We start from the raw sequence: 27,979 nt of genomic DNA, 5'->3' as shown, positions 1-27,979 counted from the left end.
CTGCATGCAGGGTTTCAATGGGGTGTTTGTCCAATTTGATGAAATCTTGTTTTGCAAGTGGACCCCACACCTCGCTGCCATAAAGTGCAATTGGTTCAATGACACATTTAATTAGTTTTAGCCAAATGTTAGGTATTTCAACTTGAATTTATTTTTTAATGGCGTAGAATTACCTGCATGCTTTCTCTCTCAGTTCATTCACTGCCTCATTAAGGTGTCCAGTTGAGCTTATTTTTAAACCTAAGTAATTGTAGTGTGTGCAGTACTCTGTACAAATTAAGAACTTTGGTCTAATTCCCTGAGATCTGGATCTTCTCTGGAAAATCATTTACTGCCAGGGCCCAGGTCTGGCAGTACTGCTCTAGCAGGTCCAGGCTCTGCTCTAGGCCATGTGCTGTGGGTGACAGCAGGCATAGGTCATCTGCGAAGAGTAGGCATTTAACCTCTGAATTGTGGAGACTAACACCAGGGGCTGAGGATTTTTCTAGAATAGTGGCCAATTCGTTGATGTAAATATTGAAGAGTGCAGGGCTCAGATTGCAACCCTGGCGAAGGCCCCGCCCCTGGTTAAAGAATTCTGTTATTTTCTTGCCAATTTTAATGCTGCACATATTGCCAGTATACATTGATTTAATTATGTCATATGTTTTACCCCCTACACCACTTTCAATAACTTTGTAGAACAGTCCTGTATGCCAAATAGAATCAAATGCTTTTTGGAAGTCGATAAAGCAAGCATATATTTTGGTATTATTTTGGTGGACATGTCTATCTATCAGGGTATGTAGGGTGTAAATATGATCAATCATGCGATGTTTTGGTATAAATCCAATTTGGCTTTTACTCAAGACATTGTGCTTATTAACTTCTTATGGATAGGGTGCAGGATTTTCACATTTGGATGAAAAGCGTGCCCAGAGTAAACTGCCTCCTACTCAGTCCCAGATGCTAATATATGCATATTAGTATTAGTATTGGATAGAAAACACTCGGAAGTTTCTAAAACTGTTTGAATCATGTCTGTGACTATAACAGAACTTATTTGGCAGGCAAAACCCTGAGGACAAACCATTCAGATTTTTTTGTTGTTGAGGTCACTCTCTTTTCAATGGGTTTTCATTGGGAATCCAGATATCTAAGGGACCTTCCTGCAGTTCCTAACGCTTCCACTGGATGTCAACAGTCTTTTGAAATTGGTTGAGGTTTTTCCTTTGAGAAATTAAGAAGTAGCCATGTTCAGAATGAGGCTCCAGTGAAGTGTACTTTTTGTTAGAGGCATGTGACCAGAAAGCATGCTACACATTGTTTTCCTCTGGTATTGAACACAGATCATCCCGTCTTCAATTTGATCTATTATTTACATAAAAAAATACCGAAAGTTGTATTACAAAAGTAGTTTGAAATGTTTGGCCAAAGCTTACAGGTAACTTTTGTAGTCATGTTGAGCGAGTTGGAACCGGTGTTTTTCTGGATCAAACGCGCCAAAAAAATTGACATTTTGGATATATATCGACGGAATTAATCGAACAAAAGGACCATTTGTGATGTTTATGGGACATATTAGAGTGCTAACAGAAGAAGCTCGTCAAAGGTAAGGCATTTTTGAAATCTGACACGTTGGCTAGATTCACAACAAGTGTAGCTTTAATTTGGTATATTGAATGTGTGATTTCATGAAAGTTTAATTTTTATAGTAATTTATTTGAATTTGGCGCTCTGCATTTTGACTGGATGTTGGCCAGGTGGGACGCTACCGTCCCACATATCCCAGAGAGGTTAAGGAAGTTTAGAACTCTTACATTTATAATACTACAGAAAACCTTCCCCAGGTTACTGTTCACACAAATGCCTCTGTAATTGTTAGGGTCAAATTTGTCTCCGTTCTTAAAGATTGGGGTTACGAGTCTCTCACGCTCTCTCTCACACACACACACACACACACACACACACACACACACACACACACACACACACACACACACACACACACACACACACACACACACACACACACACACACACACACACACACACACACACACACACACACACACACACACACACACACACACACGGTGTGAGGCTAATACATGACAGGTGCATTGATAGAGGCTCACAGAGGGAGATTTGGACTGAGTGATTGAATGTAACCATCTCTTATCTTTCTGTGCTTCAGATCAATCAAGAAACAGTTAACAATAACTTTCAGAAAATGCTTATAATGTTTATACTACATATACAAGAGTACTCATCAAGTACTAATCTATTAATGGTACGTACACTACTTATAAATTGTTTATTAATGCGTATTCATAAAGTCAACAACCGCAGTTTTTACCTAACAGGCCAAATATAGACTCATCCAAAATACAGTAGAGACTAAGCAGAGTTTGGAGGTTGAGTTCTCACGTTTCTCTCGTGCTGTATGTGTATGTTTCCACAGATTTGTTGCCAATTTGTTGTCACCAGTGAGTAAAAAAAAATGTAAATACAATAATGAGGGGAAAAATTCATTCAACGACCGTATTAAATACTTTTCAAATCGAGAGAAAGATTCATGTGGATCTACATCGCATAATCATCTCTCAGTCTGCTCAGCCGGCAAGGGCACAAACATTTCATCTGGGAGGCGCGCGCCCTCCCTTTCTCTCCCTCCAGCTCCCTCTTTCTCTCTACCTCCCACTCTCTTTCCACCTCTTCCTTTTCTCCCTCTTTCGTCCTCCATCTCCCTGTTTCTTTCTACCTTCTATCCACCTCCCTCTCTCAACCTCGTTCCTTTTCTTTCTCTTTCACCTCTCACCCTCCATATCTCTCACGCTCTTTCTCTGCCACAATCATAAAATTATTAAAATGCCGTTTGGCTGCCATTAATCAGGGGGCCGGCTGTGATAAATCCTGTGCAGTCTCCTCTGACAGTACATTAGTCACCGAGTTCCTGCGCCCTAAGAGACAGCGAGTAATGGGGCGCAAGTCGGACGGGGTCAATCATAAACTCGTCAAATGCGTCATTTAATTTCTCCATTTAGTCAAACACAATTTGTTTATGAGATGGATATCAGGTGTTCGCCGATGAGGGACGACGCTGAGAACACAGCTCCATTAATCAGACCCTGATTACGGTTGTTTATTCTAATTTCGTTCATTGCGATCAACAAAGAAAACACACGGGCGGAATACCAGGCCATTAGCGATGGTTTGGGGATGGCACAATTATTTCTCCATATTTAAATAAAGTCATGATGAATGGTCTGATGCTAACTAAAATAAAGAGGTTTTTATTACTTAAATTGTGCGCGTGCACACACACACACACACACACACACACACCCTCGCCCTGTACATAATAGAGCTAGTGTGAAGGAGGTGCTTTTCAAACTACCAGAACACCAACAGTTGAACTATAAAAATATATATATATATTAAAAACTTTAAAAAATCTGATTTTTATGTTGTTAATGAAAAACAAGATCCATGACTTATTTATCCCACCGTAAACGTTCAACCATGTCTGCTTAATTGAACTCAGTGGGTGAGCGAGTTACATGGTCGGCTAATGTGTCAACAAAGTTTGATGATTTTTTTGATCATGCAAAACTAGGCATCAAATAACCTTACAAGTTTCCCAGTGGCCTGTCCATGCAAGCCTACCCGCATGGTGCTTCTTGCTTCACTCTCTCTCTCTCTCTCCGGTTTAATGAAACACGGACAGGCCGTAAAGAGCTTAGGTTAGCACCCACATGGGTGTTGCCCCGTCAGAGGGAATGGGAGAACCTACAAGAGCCTACCAAAAGTGCACACCCACACTCAGGCAAGCAAGCACGCACACAAGCACACGCAGACAGACACAGACACACACATACACAGACACACACATACACCAGTAATGAGAGTGCAGGGCAGGGCAGACAGAGTGCTGTAAAACAAAGGACGGATTACAACCACAACAAAACGTAGTGGTACCATATACAGCCACGGGAGAGGTAGCAGAGATGTCTGCCAACACTGTGGTGGTATGGTGGGATTGAGTCAAAGGGGGTTTTGGGGGGCCTACCAAGTGGCGCAGCGGTCTAAGGCATTGCATCGCAGTACTGAGGGGCCACTACAGCCTCGGGTTCGATCCCAGACTGTGTCACAGCTGGCCGTGACCCGGGAGCCCCATAGGGTGTCACACAATTGGCCCAGCGTCGTCCCGGGTTAGGGAAGAGTTGGGCCGAGGGGACTTCGCCTGCAAGCTGAATGGTGTTTCTGCCGACACGTTGGCTAGCTTCCGGGTTAAGAGAGCAGCGTGTCCATTTTGGAAGCCCTCCCGAAAACTACGCCTCCCTACAACCCCTTCAGAAACAACCCCCACCCTCTCCATACCCAACAAGCCCCCGAGCCACCGCCTCTAGCTGCCAGCGGTCCAATGTAATTAAATTACTTCTCAAAGTTTACTTAACAGTAAATGGTTAGCAAAATTTAAGGTGATTTCAAATTTGCTTTCATTCCACTTCAATGGCAGCCCTGTTTCAGGCTCTGTCTGCAAATAATTAGCACATACATTTGCATCGAAATCATTTAGACCATATGTTGCAGAAATTATGGAAAGTAGCAAATTAAAAAATATTCTCGTTCTCTTACGGAAATGTGTACATGTCGAGAGCCGAGAGCGGGGAGGAGAGAAAGGAGGGAGGGAGAGAGAGAGGAGGGAGAGAGCGGGCGGCATTAACATGTGGCTTTAAATGCCGACAACAAGGAGGAAGAGAAAAAGGGGGGAGGAGGAGGAGGAGAGGGGAGGGGGGATGGGCAGAGAGAAATGATTCAGTTTGGATTTGAACATACTCATAACGTTCTGTTTCAAGAGCTCACCAGATGCTGTTTGAAATCTGCCAACAGAAGAAAGAGATGGCTTCCATCACCACTCATTCCCCCCCACACACACACTCTTCTCCCTCTCTTCCAAAGTGCTTAACAACCTCTATTACACCGCTCATCTATCTATCTATCCACCTCCTCCTCCTCTCATTTCCGAAAACAAGGGGCCCTCCGCAAAAAAAAGTTAAATGACAAATTTCATCACAACTTTACACAAGGGAGATTGAGTTTCCAGGAAAATACCGCTGCCTTACTTGAAACTACGGGAAAGGGATCGGGGTAAATGTATGTTTATTTTGTGAATGCCTAAGAAATGTCCATTTACATGACATTTGATGGGATGACGGAAATTATGGCAATCATGAAAAGCAGCGAGCCTGACAAACGGAAAACACAGAAATACGTAGTGTACTCTCGAGGAAGAAACACACAACTCTATTATACACAGAGAAACAAATCTGTTTAATTCTCTTCGACAGAACCAGCCTGAAAAAGGCACAGGCTGCGTCTTAAATGGCCCCCTATTCCCTAGAGTGCACTACTTTTGACCAGGACCTATCACTATCATGTGAACTTCTAACACAATCACTCTATAACCACACGATTCAGAGAGTGGGCAGAAGCGTCTGTGTAGTGTGGATACTCCTAACCAACTGTGCTATTTTGTGTGTTTTTTTCGCATTGTTTGTAACTTATTTTGTACATAATGTTGCTGCTACTGTCTCTTATGACCGAAAAGAGCATCTGGATATCATAACGGCGATTATTCACTTCGAACTGGACAAAGATTTTTTCTTTAATGAGTATGACACAAAGGATATACTGTTTCTCTGAGATGCGTTCTACTGCCCAACGTGCAATCGCTGGAGAATAAACTGGATGAGCTCCGTTCGAGACTATCCTACCAACGGGACATTAAAAACTGTAATATCTTATGTTTCACTGAGTTTTCAACCTCTCCCTGACCGAGTCTGTAATACCTACACGTTTCAAGCAGATCACCATAGTATCTGTACCCAAACAAGCGAAGGTAACCTGCCTAATGACAACCGCCCCGTAGCACTGACGTCGGTAGCCATGAAGTGCTTTGAAAGGCTGGTTATGGCTCACATCAACAGCATCCTCCCGGATACCCTAGACCTACTCCAATTCACATACCGCCTCAACAGATCCACAGATGTCGCAATCTCAATCGCACTCCACACTGCCCTTTCCCACCTGGACAAGAGGAACACCTATGTGAGAATGCTGTTCATTGACTACAGCTCAGCGTTCAACACCATAGTGCGCACAAAGCTAATCACTAAGCTAAGGACCATGGGACTAAACACCTCCCTCTGCAACTGGATCCTGGACTTCCTGACAGGCCGCCCCCAGGTGGTAAGGGTAGGCAACAACACATCTGCCACGCTGATCCTCAACACAGGGGCCCCTCAGGGGTGCGTGCATAGTCCCCTCCTGTACTCCCTATTCACCCACGACTGCTTGGCCAAGCACGACTCCAACACCATTATTATATTTGCTGACAACACAACAGTGGTAGGCCTGATCACCGACAACAATGAGACAACCTATAGCAAAGGATGTCAGAGACCTGGCAGTGAGGTGCCAGGACAACAACCTCTCCCTCAAGGTGAGCAAGACAAAAGAGATGATCGTGGACTACAGGAAAAGGAGGGGCGAACACTCCCCATTCACAACAACGGGGCTATAGTGGAGCGGATCGAGAGTTAAGTTCCTTGGTGTCCACATCACCAACAAACTATCATGGTCCAAACACACCAAGACAGTCGTGAAGAGGGTACGACAACGACGTTTCCTGCACAGGAGAAAAGATTTGGCATGGCGCCCCAGATCCTCAAAATGTTCTACAGCTGGACCATCGAGAGCATCCTGATGGGTTACATCACCACCTGGTATGGCAACTGCTTGGCATCCGACAGTAAGGCACTACAGAGGGTAGTGCATATGGCCCAGTACATCACTGGGCCATATTCCTGCCATCCAGGACCTATATACTAGGTGGTGTCAGAGGAAGGTCCAAAAAATTGTCAAGGACTCCAGTCACCCAAGTCATGGACTGTTCTCTCTGCTACCATACTGCAAGTGGTACCGGAGTCCAGGTCCAAAAGACTCCTTAACAGCTTCGACCCCCAAGCCATAAGACTGCTGAACAATTAAGTAACCACTTCACGGTAAGGTCTACCTACACCTGTTGTATTCGGTGCATGTGACAAATAAAATTTGATTTGTCAATCCACAACAGGAGAAGAAAACCAGCTACATTCCCAGTCCTCCCTCCCGTATTACTCTATTACGGAATCCTATACCTCTATCCCGCTATCCCTCCACCCATCCATCCCTTTATCCACCCACCCATCCCTCCATATGGGTATCAGTCAATGTGCCACAGTGTCAATCAGTCTAATTCGGTTAAGTGCGTCTGGGGGGGGGGGGGGGGGGCCTTTGATAAAAGCTTATTCAGGTATTTGGTGGGGCTGCGCGGCGGGCTGAGCACTTCCCCTTTGAAGGGCATAATTACGACTGTTGACTGGAACAGTGAGGTAATGGCACATAAATCCAGCCTGATCAATGGTTACAGGCCACAAATTACAGACTGTCACTCCTCTATTATCCTTTAAAATAATCACAGAACGAGCCTTTAACTGACGGGAAAGTAGGAACTCCGACGTCAAGGGGCTTTTTTTGCGATGTTGGGACAAATGTGGCGGCAGAAAAACAATGTAGCTTGGGTTGTTGTCACATAGGGGAATGAAGCAAAATGACTGGTTTAAGGAACCTGAAAAAGAGCATTGAATCAAATCGCTTGCTACATATTTAACCGGGAACTATCCTGTGTGATTTAGCAACTAAACATTGGAACTTCTTTATTCAATGGCTTTGGGTTGAAACATGACTGTATGTCCTCTCTCCGTGGAACATACTCAAACTGATTATGAAAACATTTTGAACGTGAAGACTTGTTGTGCGTCTTACTATTGCTCTTCTCAAAACTCTGACAGGACACCCTATCGAAACGTTAATTTACAAACCTGCATAATAATCTAAATCTGCTTTTCAGATCTTGCGTCAGTTCACCCAATAACTGATTATGACAATATTTTGAATGTGTGTGACTGGTCTTCTCAAAACTCAAACTGCTCCAATTCAAAGTTATTTTTTAAAGTTATTAGCTACAATAATCAAAATGTGTTTTTCACCTCGTGACTGTTCAGGTACAGTGTGGAGTTCAGATATGGAGCATCATGTAAGAGGAAACCCCCCTAACTGTTCAAACCCCACACCTCAGATCAATTGCTCTCCCGATAATAATACTGCTAGTAAAAACTTATGATGACATAGTTACAGTTATTACAATGGGCTTCAACCGCATTTGGAAGGTAGGCGGGGGACATACCTTCAAGGGAAAATCCTTGGTTACGTCCCAAATGGCACCCTCCTTCCTGCGTAGTGCACTACTTTTGACCAGGCCCTGATCAATGTAGTGTACGACATACTGTAGGCAAAAGGGTGCCTTTTTGGGACACAGACCTTGTAACTACTGTCTGAAGTTTGTGACAACCATGTCCAGAGTAGTGTAGTGCAGCTAATAATCACACAGCTTCAGCTATACAGAGATCGGATGGAATTGTATGATTGTGATATAGGGACATGGTGAAGATAGAACATGTACTGACAAGCAAAAAAGGGGAGAGGAAAGTGTGAGTGTGTGTATGTTCGGTGTGTGTGCATGTGTCTGCGCATGTGTGTGATAGTGCGCGAGTGTGTGCGTGTGTGTGTGTGCGTGCGTGCGTATGTACAGTACCAGTCAAAAGATTGGACACATCTACTCATTCAAGGATTTTTCTTTATTTTCTACATTGTAGAACTATGAAATAAAATATATTTTATATTTGAGATCCTTCAAAGTAGCCACCCTTTGCCTTGATGACAGCTTTGCACACTCGTAGAATTCTCTCAACCAGCTTCATGAGGTAGTCACCTGGAATGCATTTCAATTAACAGGTGTGCCTTGTTAAAAGTTAATTTGTGGAATTTCTTTCATTCTTAATGTGTTTGAGCCAATCAGTTGTGTTGTGACAAGGTAGGGGTGGTATACAGAAGACAAAAAGACCAAGTGCATATTATGGCAAGAACAGCTGAAATAAGCAAAGAAAAGGACAGACCATCATTACTTTAACACATGAAGCTCAGTCAATACGGAAAATTTCAAGAATTTTTAAAGTGTCAAGAGCAGTCGCAAAAACCATCACATGCTATGATGAAACTGGCTCTCATGAGGACCGCCACAGGAAAGGAAGACCCAGAGTTACCTCTGCTGCAGAGGATAAGTTCATTACAGTTAACTGCACCTCAGATTGCAGCCCAAATAAATGCTTCAGTAAGTAACAAACACATCTCAACATCAACTGTTCAGAGGAGACTGCGTAAATCAGGCCTTCGTGGTCGAATTGCTGCAAAGAAACCACAACTAAAGAACACCAATAAGAAGAAGAGACTCGATTGGGTGAAGAAACACGAGCAATGGACATTAGACCGGTGGAAATCGTTCCGTTCGCCTGATGAGTCCAAATTTGAGATTTTTGGTTCCAACCGCTGTGTCTTTGTGAGACGCAGAGTAGGTGAACTGATGATCTCCGCATGTGTGGTTCCCACCGTGAAGCATGGAGGAGATGTGATGGTGTGGGGGTGCTTTGTTGGGGACACTGTCAATGATTTATTTAGAATTCAAGAATTCAGGGAATTCAATTTAACCAGCATGGCTATAAGCATTCTTCAGCGATACGCCATCCCATCTGGTTTGCACTTAATGGGACTAACATTTGTTTTTCAACAAGACAATGACCCAAAACACACCTCCAGGCTGTGTAAGGGCTATTTGACCAAAAAGGAGAGGGATGGAGTGCTGCATCAGATGACCTGGCCTCCACAATCACCCAACCTCAACCCAATTGAGATGGTTTGGGATGAGTTGGACCGTAGAGTGAAGGAAAAGCAGTCAACGAGTGCTCAGCATATGTGGGAACTCCTTCAAGACTGTTGGAAAAGCATTCCTCATGAAGCTGATTGAGAGAATGCCAAGAGTGTGCAAAGCTGTCATCAAGGCAAAGGGTGGCTACTTTGAAGAATCTCAAGTATAAAATATATTTTGATTTGTTGAACACTTTTTTGCTTACTACATGATTCCATGTGTTATTTGATAGTTTTGATGTCTTCACTATTATTCTACAATGTAGTGTCTTCACTATTATTCTACAGGGTGATGGATATAAAGGGAGTTAAATTAAAAAACAAGAGAACAGAGAGAGACGGTCCGTCCTAGTGGTGTCTTAGCGTCTTAGTTACCGCTCCCTTCAGCCCTCTCTCGCCTTCACCTCGCTCCTCAACAAAGGGCGGCAGTTGCCTAAACGTGCCGAATTAGCCCATTAGTTCTAGAAGGGGGTGAGGTGACACCCCTCAATGTATGTGGTCTGTTCAGCCCACATCTGTTCGGGCCCTGCTAGCGGGCCACAGGACCCCTGGAGGGGCCCGAGACCCCTAATGCTCCCATTTACTGTGTAAGAATTAGTCAAATCACATACCCCTAAGCCTCGCCCTTGCTCTCTATATAGCCCTGTGTGTGTGTGTGTGTGTGTGTGTGTGTGTGTGTGTGTGTGTGTGTGTGTGTGTGTGTGTGTGTGTGTGTGTCTTGCTACTGCTTCGCCACCTATTTTTTTTCAATCGCAAATCACCAAAGGGGAGTAGGGGACTCCCAATTTTCCCATTTAAAGACCTGTCTGCTTAACACACGCGCCCGCGCCCGCGCCCACACACACACACACACACACACACACACACACACACACACACACACACACACACACACACACACACACACACACACACAGTGTTAGTGTTCCAACTATAGCTAGCTATACCACTAGCAGTGAGGTACGGCCGCTGCCAAGTTCACCACTCTCCTCTGAAGAGATCTTAAGGAGTGTTTGTTTTCTCTGTCATCAATGGTTCCAATAGAGAAAAAAAGGTTTTGATGACCTTTAACCCCACTGGGTCCTTAGTGGGTGTTCTGCAAACAAGTCCTATTGATGAGGGGCTAAAGAGGGACTAGCGAGCAGAGATTTATTTGAGTGGAAGCTGATAGCTTCGTCCCAAATGGCACACATAGTGCACTACTTTTGACCAGAGCCCTATGTGAGTAGGGTGCCATTTAAGACGCAAGCCTTAATTTAATTTATTTCACCTTTATTTAACCAGGTAGGCAAGTTGAGAACAAGTTCTCATTTACAATTGCGACCTGGCCAAGATAAAGCAAAGCAGTTTGACACATACAACAACACAGAGTTACACATGGAGTAAAACAAACATACAGTCAATAATACAGTAGAAAAGAATAAGTATATACAATGTGAGCAAATGAGGTGAGATAAAGGAGGTAAAGGCAAAAAAAAGGCCATGGTGGCGAGGTAAATACAATATAGCAAGTAAAACACTGGAATGGTAGATTTGCAGTGGAAGAATGTGCAAAGTAAATATAGAAATAATGGGGTGCAAAGGAGCAAAATAAATAAATAAATACAGTAGGGGAAGAGGTAGTTGTTTGGGCTAAATTATAGATGGGCTATGTACAGGTGCAGTAATCTGTGAGCTGCTCTGACAGCTGGTGCTTAAAGCTAGTGAGGGAGATAAGTGTTTCCAATTTCAGAGATTGTTGTAGTTCATTCGAGTCATTGGCAGCAGAGAACTGGAAGGAGAGGCGGCCAAAGGAAGAATTGGTTTTGGGGGTGAGAGAGATATACCTGCTGGAGCACGTGCTACAGGTGGGTGATGCTATGGTGACCAGCGAGCTGAGATAAGGGGGGACTTTACCTAGCAGGGTCTTGTAGATGACCTGGAGCCAGTGGGTTTGGCGACGAGTATGAAGCGAGGGCCAGCCAACGAGAGCGTACAGGTCGCAGTGGTGGGTAGTATATGGGCCTTTGGTGACAAAACGGATGGCACTGTGATAGACTGCATCCAATTTATTGAGTAGGGTATTGGAGGCTATTTTGTAAATGACATCGCCGAAGTCGAGGATCGGTAGGATGGTCAGTTTTACAAGGGTATATTTGGCAGCGTGAGTGAAGGATGCTTTGTTGCGAAATAGGAAGCCAATTCTAGATTTAACTTTGGATTGGAGATGTTTGATGTGAGTCTGAAAGGAGAGTTTACAGTCTAACCAGACACCTAGGTATTTGTAGTTGTCCACATATTCTAAGTCAGAACCATCCAGAGTAGTGATGTTGGACGGGCGGGCAGGTGCAGGCAGCGATCGGTTGAAGAGCATGCATTTAGTTTTACTTGTATTTAAGAGCAATTGGAGGCCACGGAAGGAGAGTTGTATGGCATTGAAGCTCGTCTGGAGGGTTGTTAACACAGTGTCCAAAGAAGGGCCACAAGTATACAGAATGGTGTCGTCTGCGTAGAGGTGGATCAGAGACTCACCAGCAGCAAGAGCGACATCATTGATGTATACAGAGAAGAGAGTCGGTCCAAGAATTGAACCCTGTGGCACTCTAATGCAGTAGAGGAACTGATAGATCAGGGAGGACAAGTGAAGAAGTGTACATTGATGTGTTGGTGTGCATGTGTCTATGCGCATGTCTTAGAGTGAGAGGGAGATATTATTTGAGTGTTTGCCTGTGCGGGTGCCCATGCCTGTACATGCGCATCTGTGTAGGATGTACCTGCATGTGTACGCCATGTGCGTATGTGTGTTTGTGTACACATACACATATGGGTCTTTCTATAACCTAGGGTACAGTGAGGATTTCCTACGCCGGACAACTTGTTAAAGCTGTTGATAAGTCTTTTTTTCATGTCATTACATTAAGACATAAGGCAGCTCATATCTATAGTCAATAAAATTCACAACTTTATTATGGTTGGCGTCTTGACAAATTGTCCAAAATCATGTGACATAAGACATTACTTTTATGGCAGTGTAAGTTGTCATATCATATATTCAATTGAACACTAAGAATGCTGGATCTAGCCGTCAGACATTTTTTTGTTTATAGAGATCTCAGAAATGCTGTGTAACTACTTAACATTAACTGTCTCCTTATGTCACGGGGTGAAAACACTTTTCATGGGTATGCAAATCCAAAAATAATAAAATGCGATTGGAAAATCGAATGCTTCTAACCGAAAGTCACCTTAACCTGATACTTAAAACCGAAATTGATACGGTCATTAACGTGGTTCTTCAATAATTATGCATAATACTTGTGTCCCGTTATTTACGGTGGATATTTTCACACATCATCATCTGATCCAGGAGGGAATTTTCCAAATTACAGTCAAGCGATGACCAGCTGTTGTGGTATTGCATCGCATGCGAGGACACCCCAAGTGCTGGAAAAAAAGGTGTTAGTGAGAAATGTCCAGAATATGTTGGCGTCTCATTGGTTACGCTGTTGAAGACAGTTGTGACTGGATCCACGTTGGATCTAATATCCCTAGCCAATTGATGTTTATCATCTGTTGTTCTCCGCTTGATTTACAGCAGGGTCTCATTGGATTTAACAGAGAAAGCGTCAAAGTAACGTGTTCATGTTTTCATGCCTCGGATTGGACACTAAGTTTACTGTGCGCAATTAGGTAGGATAAACTATTGCACAACACCAAACGCTATTCCTATGACACCAAATTACAGTACATAGCCTAGTGTGCTTATTCACAATATGACAAATACATTTTGGTTTCCATGGTACACCTGCAATTTGGCTCGAAGTAGCCAACTTGAATTTGGAGCTCAGAAATTCAAGTACTGGAATAGGCCTACCTTGAAAATCAGACATTTCCTCAATTTGGTGCTTGCAAAGTCCTTGTAATTATTGTTGGCAATTTATAAGTTCTCCTGCTCCCTTATAATTATTTGTGATGAGATTTTTGACACGTTTTTGTGAGAGATGGCCACTTTTGTTCGTTTCCTACCATTTCAATTGAAGGGTGTTGCGCTACTCTGTTGCGGTAAAACCACGTGTGGTTATTATGAGGACGCTAACATCGAATGTTGGCTACAACTTGGCTTTCCATACAAATCCTTCCATTAAAAAAGTTACCTGTTTTTTGGTCACTTTCTCATTCTAAAAACAGCGATGTTGAGATTCAAATGGTGAGATGAATGTCACCGCTATTCATGGCTTTATTATGTGTGCCTGCGTCGGCCACGTAAGCTTCAGAAAAATGGCCATGCATGCATCCAATCTATTTAGGCAATGTCCATATTATTCTCACATATTTTAGAATGCAATGATAATTTTAATATCATTGGCAAGGCCTAAAAGAAAAAACTATTTTTAAAGTGGTAATGGATTACTTTTTTGGACTTTCTGCGTGCATTTTTTGGGGAGGGTTCTATATTAGGCCCTATACGTACAATTATATAAATTGTACAATTTTATAACATTGAGGTCCTTGACAATTACAATAAAGCGCTTGAAAAAGTCAATGCCAATGTCTGTATGAACCCTGCTTAAAGGACGTATAGTTCTACGCAGTTTAAATATAGTTTAAATATAATATAATATATATTAATATAGTTTAAATATAGTTTGCATATATTCACTTTTATTCCTCTAAGTACACATGTGGAACTGCATGAAAATCCTTTTTTAATTTTGTTTCAAACTCTTTTGAAATGTTTATCCCGATGTCACACATTGGCCCCATTATTTACCGAAAGACCCGTATGTGTGTTCACGTGCATGTGTGTATTGGTGTGTCTTTCAGAAGGAGTATTGACAGCCACTCTGGGTGGAGAGTAGAATAGAGAGAAGAGAGACACATGTGTCTGAGGGGAGTGAGCAACAGAAGGCCATCTAAAGGCCTAATGTTGACACTGGGGATTAGTGGGCAAAGACACAGACACAGGGAGAAATATCACGCTACACAGGGCATATGTGGGAACCTGGCTGTCTCACACACACACACACACACACACACACACACACACACACACACACACACACACACACACACACACACACACACACACACACACACACACACACACACACACACACACACACACACACACACACACACACACACACACACACACACACACACGCACGCGGACACTACACACACAAACATACTTGCACGTGTACAAAAACACACAACGCGACTATCGGGCGCACGTGCACACACACACACACATTGTTTTTGGGGAAAAATAAATCCTCTGAATCTTGAATTGATTAGATTAGTGTGTGTGTCTGTGTGCGCGTGATTTAGAGGGGAATAGCCGAAAAAACAAGGGGTGTGGATGAAGCCCCCCCCCACCTCAATGCTCAGGCCAGGCAGGAAGTGACCCATAAACATATCTTTCCAGCTCTTTCATAGGGGGCCAGTGTTGCCCTCCTACTACCCACCTCCTGGCCCTCCCTTACCACCCCCCAGGCCCCAGTGAGCATTAAGCGCGCCAGCGGCCCAGCCGAGAGCGCTCATTACAGGCCCACAGAGCCCACAGAGCTCCCGCTCAACAAAGGCCTGAGAGGCTTTAGCCAGGGGATGATCTGCTTTCTACTGACTAGAGAGAGTCCTGGAGTCCATCGAGTGACAAAGAGAGACGCAGAGGGGAGGATGGGGGGAGGAGGGGGGAGGGAGAGTGAGCGGGTGGCTTTAAGGATCTCTGGGGAGGCAGGAGGGAGAGGGAGAGAGAGAGCGAGAGACTGGCGGGCGCTCAGAGAGGAGAGGAGGAAAGGAGGAGAGAGCAGGGGCTTATGTGACGGTGGGCAGGCGACGACGTCAGGACATTAACATTCACAAACCTCCAACATCTGCTCTACCATACTCACTGGAACAAAGACAAGAGAGCGAGCGATGGAGGGAGAGAAAAGGAGAGGGAGGGAGGGAGAGAGAGAGATGGGAGGAAACAGAGTGAGAGAAACAAGTTGAGAGAAAGACAATGAGAGAGATGGCATATACAGAAGAATGAGAGGGTGAGAACGGGAGATGGTTCATTTTTAGACTCTGTCATCATCCTGCATGTGCTTCCCTATCAATTAGAGAATCCACTCAGCGGCTAAAAGGGTGAATGGAGTAGAGACAACAGATGCTCCTAATGTAGTGACAAATTCATAAACACACACACTGACAAATGCACGCACGCAAGTACAAACACACACACACGTGAATGGCTCACATGCACGCACAGACAGACACACACAGTGTAAACAGTGAGCTAATGGAATGGGTGAGGACAGGCCATGCTCATTACACTGACATTATAATTACAAGGCCTAGCTTCTGGTGATCAGTCAGGGCCTGCAGTGCAGATGGACCCTAGAACAGTCCATGTTGTGTGTGTGTGTGTGTGTGTGTGTGTGTGTGTGTGTGTGTGTGTGTGTGTGTGTGTGTGTGTGTGTGTGTGTGTGTGTGTGTGTGTGTGTACATTACCCCAAATTCACCAGACCACACCTAAATAGTAGGATCCATCCTTACCTCAGCCCCCATAATATATCTGTGTCCCACCTGGCACCCCATTCCACAAAATGTGGAAAAAGTGAAGGGGTCTGAATACTTTTCGAATGCATAAGGAATTATGCATTTGGAAAGTATTCAGACCCCTTCACTTTTCCCACATTTTGTTACATTACAGCCTTATTTTAAAATGGATTAAATTAATGTTTCTCTCTCATTACTCTATACACAATACCCCATAATGACAAAGAAAAAACAGTTTTTTAGACTTTTTGCAAATGTATTATAAAAAATAAAAAAAATGAAATATCACATTTACATAATTCAGACCCTTTACTCAGTCATTTGTTGAAACACCTTTGGTAGCGATTACAGCCTCAAGTCTTCTTGGGTATGACGCTACAAGCTTGGCACACCTGTATTTGGTGAGTTTCTCCCATTCATCTCTGCAGATCCTCTCAAGCTCTGTCAAGTTGGATGGGGAGCATCGCTGCACAGCTATTTTTAGGTCCCTCCAGAGATGTTCAAGTCCCGGCTCTGGCTGGGCACCTCAAGGACATTCAGAGACTTGTCCCGAAGCCACTCCTGTGTTGTCTTGGCTGTGTGCTTAGGGTCGTTGTCCTGTTGGAAGGTCAAACTTCACCCCAGTCTGAGGTCCTGAGCACTCTGGAGCAGATTTTCATCAATGATCTCTCTGTACTTTGCTCCATTCATCTTTCCCTCGATCCTGACTAGTCTCCCAGTCCCTGCTGCTGAAAAACATCCCCAAAGCATGATGCTGCCACCACCGTGCTTCACCGTAGGGATGGTGGCAGGTTCCTCCAGACGTGACGCATGGCATTCAGGCCAAAGAGTTCAATCTTGGTTTCATCAGACCAGAGAATCTTGTTTCTCATGGTCAGAGAGTCTTTAGGTGCCTTTTGGCAAACTCCAAGCAGGCTGTCATGTGCCTTTTACTGAGGAGTGGATTCCGTCTGGCCACTCTACCATAAAGGCCTGATGGGTGGAGTGCTGCAGAGATGGTTGTCCTTCTGGACGACCCTCCCACTGTCTGCCGAATTCTTTCTCTCTGCTCTTGTTTTCCTAAATAGGATCTCGGTGGGCGGAGCTGTGAGGGTCGTCAGCTAAATGGGACACACCTGGGCTCGGGTGTGTCCCGAGGATAAATCCACCTTCCCCCATACATCGAGGATGCTCTCTCCACGCAGACACTCCGTTCGGTTTGTGTTGTGGCATTTTGAGGCTTCTTTGTGTTCGTTTATTTTGGCACCTCTCAACACCCCTCATTATCACCATCTATGCATGCATCCACTCACTTACACTACTGGCTACACACACCATTGTCATTTGTATACAGGTTACTTTATTTAATAAATATATTTTTGTTATTTCTTTATCTCCCGTTGTCTCCCTCTTTGTTACGGCCTATGAGCCGGTTCGTAACACATCTCCACAGAGGAACTTTGGACCTCTGTCCGAGTGACCATCTGGTTCTTGGTCACCTCCCTGACCAAGGCCCTTCTCCCCGATTGCTCAGTTTGGCCAAGTGGCCAGCTCTAGGAAGAGTCTTGGGGGTTCCAAACTTCTTCCATTTAAGAATGATGGAGGCCACTGTGTTTTTGGGGACCTTCAATGCTGCAGAAATGTTTTGGTACCCTTCCCCAGATCTGTGTCTCGACACAATCCTGTCTCGGAGCTCAACGGACAATTCCTTCGACCTCATGGCTTGGTTTTTGCTCTGACATGCACTGTCAACTGTGGGACCTTATATAGACCGGTGTGTTCCAATCAAGTTGTAGAAACATCTCAAGGATAACCAATGGAAACAGGATGCACCTGATCTCAATTTCAAGTCTCTTAGCAAAGGGTCTGAATACTTATGGAAATAAGGTATTTAAAAAAATATATATATACAGTGGGGAGAACAAGTATTTGATACACTGCCGATTTTGCAGGTTTTCCTACTTACAAAGCATGTAGAGGTCTGTAATTTTTATCATAGGTACACTTCAACTGTGAGAGACGGAATCTAAAACAAAAATCCAGAAAATCACATTGTATGATTTTTAAGTAATTCATTTGCATTTTATTGCATGACATAAGTATTTGATCACCTACCAACCAGTAAGAATTCCGGCTCTCACAGACCTGTTAGTTTTTCTTTAAGAAGCCCTCCTGTTCTCCACTCATTACCTGTATTAACTGCACCTGTTTGAACTCGTTACCTGTATAAAAGACACCTGTCCACACACTCAATCAAACAGACTCCAACCTCTCCACAATGGCCAAGACCAGAGAGCTGTGTAAGGACATCAGGGATAAAATTGTAGACCTGCACAAGGCTGGGATGGGCTACAGGACAATAGGCAAGCAGCTTGGTGAGAAGGCAACAACTGTTGGCGCAATTATTAGAAAATAGAAGAAAATAGAAGAAGTTCAAGATGATGGTCAATCACCCTCGGTCTGGGGCTCCATGCAAGATCTCACCTCGTGGGGCATCAATGATCATGAGGAAGGTGAGGGATCAGCCCAGAACTACACGGCAGGACCTGGTCAATGACCTGAAGAGAGCTGGGACCACAGTCTCAAAGAAAACCATTAGTAACACACTACGCCGTCATGGATTAAAATCCTGCAGCGCACACAAGGTCCCCCTGCTCAAGCAGGCGCATGTCCAGGCCCGTCTGAAGTTTGCCAATGACCATCTGGATGATCCAGAGGAGGAATGGGAGAAGGTCATGTGGTCTGATGATTCAAAAATAGAGCTTTTTGGTCTAAACTCCACTCGCCGTGTTTGGAGGAAGAAGAAGGATGAGTACAACCCCAAGAACACCATCCCAACCGTGAAGCATGGAGGTGGAAACATCATTCTTTGGGGATGCTTTTCTGCAAAGGGGACAGGACGACTGCACCGTATTGAGGGGAGGATGGATGGGGCCATGTATTGCGAGATCTTAGCCAACAACCTCCTTCCCTCAGTAAGAGCATTGATGATGGGTCGTGGCTGGGTCTTCCAGCATGACAACGACCCGAAACACACAGCCAGGGCAACTAAGGAGTGGCTCCGTAAGAAGTATCTCAAGGTCCTGGAGTGGCCTAGCCAGTCTCCAGACCTGAACCCAATAGAAAATCTTTGGAGGGAGCTGAAAGTCCGTATTGCCCAGCGACAGCCCCGAAACCTGAAGGATCTGGAGAAGGTCTGTATGGAGGAGTGGGCCAAAATCCCTGCTGCAGTGTGTGCAAACCTGGTCAAGAACTACAGGAAACGTATGATCTCTGTAATTGCAAACAAAGGATTCTGTACCAAATATTAAGTTCTGCTTTTCTGATGTATCAAATACTTATGTCATGCAATAAAATGCTAATTAATTACTTAAAAATCATACAATGTGATTTTCGGGATTTTTGTTTTAGATTCCGTCTCTCACAGTTGAAGTGTACCTATGATAAAAATTACAGACCTCTACATGCTTTTTAAGTAGGAAAATCGGCAAAATCGGCAGTGTATCAAATACTTCTTCTCCCCACTGTATATACATTTATATATTTAATATTTTGTCATTATGGGGTATTGTGTGTAGATTTTACTTAATCCATTTTAGAATAAGGATGTAACATAACTAAATGTGGAAAAAGTCAAGGGGTCTGAATACTTTCCGAATGCACTGCATATAAGGAATAGGGTGATACTGGAACGTAATCCAGACTCATTGCAATTCCTCCATGGCATGAACCAGAGTCTAATATATGTTTAAATCCTTTGAAGGGCGGGTGTTCAATCACAGCTGATACACCACTGGACATCCTCAATACTGGGACCCAGCTGGGCCTGGAGATGGGATGATAAGCAGGATAGAGCCTGAATGGCTAGTCCAACTCCACATCTCAAAGACATGTGTATGTGCACCGCACACCTGTACCGCACATGCACGAACGCACACATGCACCCCCCCATCACACCCCACAAACACACACACACTTGCCCAGCTGTGTGTCATCCCTCTCTGACCTGAGGGGAAGTGGAACGTCCATTGGATTAGCAGTGCAGGTGTCAGAACTGGCCCTACCTCAAGAGACACTGTCTGTCCCAAATGGCACCCTATTCCCTATATAGTGCACTACTAAAGAAACAGGGTGCCTATAGGCCCTGGTCAAAAGTCGTGCACTATGTAGGAGAACGGGTTGCCGTTTGAGACGCAACCACTGCCTTGGTGAGAAGGCCTGGGAAGGAATCGAGGGAAACACAGCCTAAAGCCAAGCATGGCCCAGCTCACAGGATAACCACCAGTTAGACGGACAGAGAGAGAAAGGGGGGGAACGAGAAAAAAAAGAAAAAGAGTCAGTTAAAGAGAAGAGAGAGAGATCCAAGATCCTGCCCAAACCTGCCGAGGCGTCAGAGGAATGACGGCAACATTAGAATGCCGACTAAAAGAGTGTGGCGGCCGGCTTCCTTTCTATTGGGCCATACGAGGCTTATTACGGATGTGGTTCTGTGGAGAGAAGAGGAAAGCCAGAGACACGGTGGGTGCATTAAACACGCTGTGTGTGTGCGCATCTGGCCGTCTGTTATCTGCCCAGAGGTGAACTGCACTTAAACCCGGGGTTCTTTTATGACGGCCCGCTGGCATTAGGAGTACATTAGTATCGCCTGGGGGGGGTAGGCTGGAGGTCGTGAGTCTGTAATAATGTGCACACAAGCTCACACACGGGCGCACACACACGCGCACAGACCATAGCCTCTCTCCCAGACAGAGACAGGCATCATTATTAGCACACGGTCATGCAGGCGAGGCCAGGGAGACGATAGGATCCTGCTATCCACTGATACTCAGGAGTAACGTTCACGTCCAGTGACACTCACTGTCAGCCTATGATCTACACACACACTCACCAGACAACGTTATGGGGCTGGGATGATATTAAAGTAAATACTGTGGATTCTACAGGTAGAGTAAGTACATTTCACAGAATAGTATAAAGCAGAGTTTTCCCCTTCCTGACGAAGGAATAGGAAAAACTCCTTGCCCTCCATAAAAGACACTTGCGGACACTTTTCCAGGCAAAGATTCAGCCTGGTCCTTGACTCATGGAGGTGATTTATTGAGTATGCGTTTAACAGGGGGACAAGTCTTCATCTGTGTCTGGGAGAAAGCCCCGAAGTTATTTGCTAACTAATTCAGTGGTAGTTGCCTTACTAGCCTACCACCACCAGAGTAGTGTTTCAAAATTCCCAGAAATACAAGTTGGAAGATTCCTGGAATTAGAATGCAATAACCAGGAGATCCGGGAATTATCCAAATAGGATTTCTGGGGGAAAAATGGTTAAAAGTAGTGCACTGTAAGGGGAACACAGACAGGTTGTGTTGCCGTGTCAGTGTCCATATTAACTCCATATTAACCACAGGCCTCTGATCAGCAGCAGTGACAGTGCCATATAAACACTAATTACTCAACTCCAGACACTCAACATAGCAGCACCATTCATATCCAACGGAAATTAGGAAAACATGGAGAGACTGGGAAGGCTGGCCAGCATTCCTCCTCTCGCTCTCTATTTCACTCGTTTCCTTCCTCTCTCTTCCCCTTGTTTCCTTCCTCTCTCTTCCCTCTTTTCTTCCTCACCCTTCCCCTCGTTTCCTTCTCTCTCTTTCCCTCGTTTCCTTTCTCCCTCTTTCCCTCATTTCCTTCCTCTCTCTTTCCCTCGTTTCCTTCCTCCCTCTTACCCTCGTTTCCTTCCTCTCTTACCCTCGTTTCCTTCCTCTCTTACCCTCGTTTCCTTCCTCTCTTTCCCTCGTTTCCTTCCTCTCTTTCCCTCGTTTCCTTCCTTTCTTTCCCTCGTTTCCTTCCTCTCTCTTTCCCTCGTTTCCATCCTCTCTCTTTCGCTCGTTTCCTTCCTCTCTCTTTCGCTCGTTTCCTTCCTCCGCCTTTCCCTCGTTTCCTTCCTGCCCCTTTCCCTCGTTTCCTTCCTGCCCCTTTCCCTCGTTTCCTTCCTGCCCCTTTCCCTCGTTTCCCTCCTCTCTCTTTCCCTCGTTTCCTTCCTCACTCTTTCCCTCGTTTCCTTCCTCACTCTTTCCCTCGTTTCCTTCCTCACTCTTTCCCTCGTTTCCTTCCTCACTCTTTCCCTCGTTTCCTTACTCACTCTTTCCCTCGTTTCCTTACTCACTCTTTCCCTCCTTTCCTTCCTCTCTCTTCCCCTCCTTTCCTTCCTCTCTCTTCCCCTCCTTTCTCTTTCCCTCCTTTCCTTCCTCTCTCTTTCCCTCCTTTCCTTCCTCTCCCTTTCCCTCGTTTCCTTCCTCTCTCTTTCTCTCGTTTCCTTCCTCTCTCTTTCCCTCGTTTCCTTGCAATCTGTCTCTCAATCTTTCTTTCTGCCTCCTCTATTCCTCCTCTCTTTCTCACTCCCTCCTCATCTCTACCTCCCTTTCTCACCTCCCCCTCTCCCTATTTAGTGTGATGTCACACGTTCCACTAGGTTGTGTGTGTGTATGTGTCTGTCTGTATGGGACTTGGATGTTTAGGATGTCTTTCACAGGCCTGTGCAGCAGAGAGGGGTGGGTGGTTCTGAAATGATGCATGGCTGTCGGGGCCTTTCATATGTTTCCTGTGACGCACACACACACACACACACACACACACACACACACACACACACACCTAATTGCACTCACACACACTCTCTAACACACACACACACACACACACACACACACACACTCTCTAACACACACACACACACACACACACACACACACACACTCTCTCTCTCTCTCTCTCTCTCTCTCTCTCTCTCTCTCCCTCAAATAAAAAAACATGGGGCCTGACAGCCAGGCCTGACTGTAAACACGTCGCGGTGATTTCCCTCTGTGCAATTTCAGCCCGTCACATCTGGTTCACAATATGACTCCTCAAAATACAGAGTGTAACGTACACACAGCTCAGATGATGAAATATGACTTATGCGTGTTTGAAAGGCGCTCGCCTACAGGAAGAACATGGGCCGGAAGTAGTGGAGACTGGGGAGGCTAGAGTGAGTGAGTAAGTGAGTGAATGAGTGACGCATTGGAAAGAATTTACAACAAAAAAACAGAGCAAACTAGAACGCTATTTGGCCCTAAACAAGAGGGGGGGCAGTATGAAAAAGTGTGAATGTATGTACTCACTACTGTAAGTCGCTCGGGTTAATAGAGTCTGCTAAATTACCAAAAAGGATAAAAGTATTGCTGTGTAAATTTGAAGAGGTAATTATATGGGCAGAAGTGTGTTTCCTCTGTACAGGATAGGGTGTCTGTGTAAGGACTGTACTAGGATCAGCCACTGACCTGCAGCCTGGAGCACCAGCTGGAGTCGAGCCCTGGCCTGTTCTGCAGGTGTCTGCAAGAGAGAAGAGAATAAAACCGTTAGAATCACACTGGATAGCTTTAACACTGCTATCATTTATTTTGTGTTTATTCGTTACTATAATTTTCCAATACATTTTCCAATTAATACGGGGAAAAAATATTTTGTGTGTTTTTTCCCCCTCCTGTGTCTGAAACATATTCTCTGGTGTGAACATTTAACACTTAACTAGCCCTATGTATAAATAGCTTTTTCTCAGTTATGTGGTTATTACTTATTTGGAGTACAATGATTACACCCCTATGGCCCTTGGAAGTTGACGGAGGAGCGTTTACTGTGGGTTTCAGACGAGAGTCAACAGAACAGCACACTGGGGGCAGAGCATGTGCAGCACCACCAAATAAAAAGCACTTTTCTCTCTCTCTCTGAAAAGCGACACACTCAAAGGGTATGAAAGGAAAGATGAAAGAAAAGCGCCAGTAACAAGTCTTTCGAGAGAAGAAAAACAGAGCACATTTAAGTGGGAGATATAAAAGAGTCATGATAGTTCTGTCCTGTAGTGGGTGTGTGGGTGTGAATTTGAACATGTGAGTATACATGTGGGAGCATGTGTGTGCTTGCGTATGCATAGGTGTGTGTGTGTGTGTGTGTGTGTGTGTGTGTGCTTACTGCTTTGACAGCTGTATCGGGTGGCGGGCAGAGCAGCGTTTTGACATGCCTCAAAGGGCCGGGTGTAATTCCAATATCTCTGCTATTAGATTTGAGGAGTCTTAATTGTCAAGGAAGGATGATAGTCATCGGGGTGAAAGCGTTATAAAGCCCGGCCCGCCGCTTCAGATTGCTCTCTGGGAAGCAAGGTGCGGTCTCGTTATACTGCAAGCCACGCACGCGCACACAAACAGACACACACACACACACACAGACACACAGGATGTGTAGGATTAGAGGAGAAATTAAATGCTAATGGGATGAAATTTGAATGTGGTGCCTGGGAGTATCATTTAGCGAGGGAGGTGCGGGCCCCACCGTTGACAGCCCGCCATGCATTCTCCTCATCTCGCATAAATTTGATTTATCAAACTGTAAACTTGTCACTTTGTAAAAACGTCACTTTCCTTGGCAGCCGGGAAAATATAATGACCCCCTTTAATGTAAAAGTGTCACTCGGCTATGTCTTAGATGACAAACACGTCAACCCCCCCCCCCCCCCCCCCCATCTCTTGATATAAAGAAACTTGATATTCCCCACCTTTTAAAAAACATGGGTTAGTCTCCGAGTGGGTCTTTGAGAGTGGCGGGGTGCAGGGTTTTGTTCCCGTTGGTGGAGGTGACAGTGTGGATCAAACTCAGTAGGACTGGGACTGTCAGACAGCTGTAATTATCAATCAAACTGGGAGAGATGACTGAGTGGCAGGAGAACACCCAGGGCCCAAACATACACACAAGGGCGCCCGCCCGCCCGCCCGCCCGCCCACCCCCCCCCACACGGACTGTGACGATACCAGTGTTGCAATATTTCTTCCATGGCAAAAATGTAAACACGAAGCAGACCAAACTATTTGGTCCTTTCAAAACCTGCTGTATATAAAATATTGTGTGCTATAGCTTGGAAAATAAATACATGTGACTCTGGATGACAACATAATGTTTGTTTGTAACATTAGGGCGGTTTTCCTAAAGAAGTTAAATCCACTTTGTGTTTTGTTTCCTTGCCACAACACTAACAAGTATCCACAACACTAACAAGTACCCCCTCCCCCCCCACCATCCAGTACAACAGTGATTACAATAACACTTTGTCGTGATGCATAACGACCAGTCGGCAAAAACATCACAGAGCTTAAGTTGTCCTGGATAATAATGGTGCATTTCAATCATCTTAGTTAGTCATTTATGTCCCCCCCCCCCAAAAAAAAACATTTGCATTTGTTTACACTGCCCCCCAGGCTTCTGCATATAACACCATGTGTATTTACACACGGGGAAGAAAAGAAGGGAGAAATGATATGAAGAATAGCCGGCCCCTGTTTGGTTCGTAACGTGACAAATGCCGAGCTTAATATAACGGTTAAATAAACATGTCAAATGTTGAAAATGGATCCTGTGCCAAGACAGCGCGTGGCTTGGCACCGCACGGCAGTTATTCCAGTCGAGTTCCAATCAAAGTTACTCGATGGCCAGGAGAACAGAGACACTGACAGAGGGAGAGAGAGAGCGAGAAAGAGAGACAGTGGGGGAGACAGAGGGGGAAAGAGGAAGGGAGAGAGAGAGAGATTACATTGATTGAACTACAGGACAAAATACAAAACCCTCCAACCAAAAAAGGCCTGTTGTGTTGACGGTATCCCTCAATAAAATGATAAAATATACAGGCCACAAATTCCAATTGGCTACACTTAAACTATTTAACAACATCCTTAGCTCTGGCATCTTCCCCAATATTTGGAACCAAGGACCAGGGGGATATGTGTCAACAGCAACCTTGGGGAAATCCTTTGCATTATCATTATCACAGCAGACTCGTACATTTCCTCAGTGAAAACAATGTACTGAGCAAATGTCAAATTGGCTTTTTACCAAATTACCATACGACAGACCACATATTCACCCTGCACACCCTAATTGACAAACAAACAAACCAAAACAAAGGCAAAGTCTTCTCATGCTTTGTTGATTTTTTGTTGATTTTGACTCAATTTGGCATGAGGATCTGCTATACAAATTGATGGAAAGTGGTGTTGGGGGAAAACATACGACATTATAAAATCCATGTACACAAACAATAAGTGTGTGGTTAAAATTGGCAAGAAAACACACATTCATTCTACAGGGGCATGGGGTGAGACAGGGATGCAGCTTAAGCCCCACCCTCTTCAACATATATATCAACGAATTGGCGATGGCACTAGAACAGTCTGCAGCACCCAGCTTCACCATACTAGAATCTGAAGTCAAATGTCTACTGTTTCTGATGATCTGGTGCTTCTGTCCAACCAAGGAGGGCCTACAGCAGCAACTAGATCTTCTGCACAGATTCTGTCAGACCTGGGCCCTGACAGTAAATCTCGGTAAGACAAAATAATCGTGTTCCAAAAAAGGTCCAGTTGCCAGGACCACGAATACAAATTCCATCTAGACACCGTTGCCCTAGAGCACACAAAAAATTATACTTACCTCGGCCTAAACATCAGCGCCACAGGTTTATTCCACAAAGTTGTGAACGAGCTGAGAGACAAGGCAAGAAGGGACTTCTCTGCCATCAAAAGGAACATCAAATTTGACTTACCAATTAGGATCTGGCTAAAAATACTTGAATCAGTTATAGAACCCATTGCGCCCTTTATGGTTGTGAGGTCTGGGGTCCGCTCACCAACCAAGAATTCACAAAATGGAATAAACACCAAATTGAGAATCCGCATGCAGAATTCTACAAAAATATCCTCTGTGTACAACGTAAAACACCAAATAATGCACGCAGAGCAGAATAAGGCCAAAACCCACTAATTATCCAAATCCAGAAAAGAGCCATTCAATTATTCAACCACCTAAAAGGAAGCAATTCCCAAACCTTCCATAACAAAGCTATCACCTAAAAAGAGATGAACCTGTTCACAAACAGATCCCACATGGCCCCAGGACAGCAACACAATTAGACCCAACCAAATCATGAGAAAACAAAAAGATAATTACTTGACACATTGGAAAGAATTAACAAAAAAACTGAGCAAACTAGAATGCTATTTGGCCCTAAACAGAGAGTACACAGTGGCAGAATACTGGACCACTGTGACTGACCCAAAATTAAGGAAAGCTTTGACAATGTACAGACTCGGTGAGAATAGCCTTGCTATTGAGAAAGGCCGCCAAAGGCAGACCAGTTTCTCAAGAGAAGACAGGCTATGTGCACACTGCCCACAAAATGAGGTGGAAACTGAGCTGCACTTCCTAACCTCCTGCCAGATGTATGACCATATTAGAGACACATATTTCCCTCCGATTACACAGATCCACAAAGAATTTGAAAACAAACCCAATTTTGATAAACTCCCATATCTACTGGGTGAAATACCACAGTGTGCCATCACAGCAGCAAGATTTGTGACCTGTTGCCACAAGAAAATGTGTGACCTGTTGCCACCAGTAAAGAACAAACACCATTGTAAATACAACCCAAATGTATGTTTATTTATTTTCCCTTTTGTACTCTAAATATTTGCACATAATATGACATTTGAAATGTGTTCATTCTTTTTGGGACTTTTGTGAGTGTAATGTTTACTGTTCATTTCTATTGTTGATT

The 27,979-nt window shown here is 44.4% G+C and overlaps 1 protein-coding gene across 2 annotated transcripts in view; it reads right to left on the bottom strand.

Annotated features, from left to right (window-relative positions):
* Positions 1-27,979, bottom strand: part of rsrc1 (arginine/serine-rich coiled-coil 1) — a 181,418-nt gene that overhangs the window by 57,584 nt on the left and 95,855 nt on the right. For both annotated transcript variants that reach the window (XM_071359466.1, XM_071359467.1), the window contains exon 6: positions 23,661-23,712. In XM_071359466.1, coding sequence (XP_071215567.1) covers positions 23,661-23,712 — 52 coding nt within the window. The remainder of the gene's footprint in view (positions 1-23,660; positions 23,713-27,979) is intronic.

The sequence above is a fragment of the Salvelinus alpinus genome, chromosome 22 (genome assembly GCF_045679555.1).
Source record: "Salvelinus alpinus chromosome 22, SLU_Salpinus.1, whole genome shotgun sequence".
Taxonomy (NCBI): Eukaryota; Metazoa; Chordata; class Actinopteri; order Salmoniformes; family Salmonidae; genus Salvelinus; species Salvelinus alpinus.
This window is presented reverse-complemented; position numbering and strand designations above follow the sequence as displayed.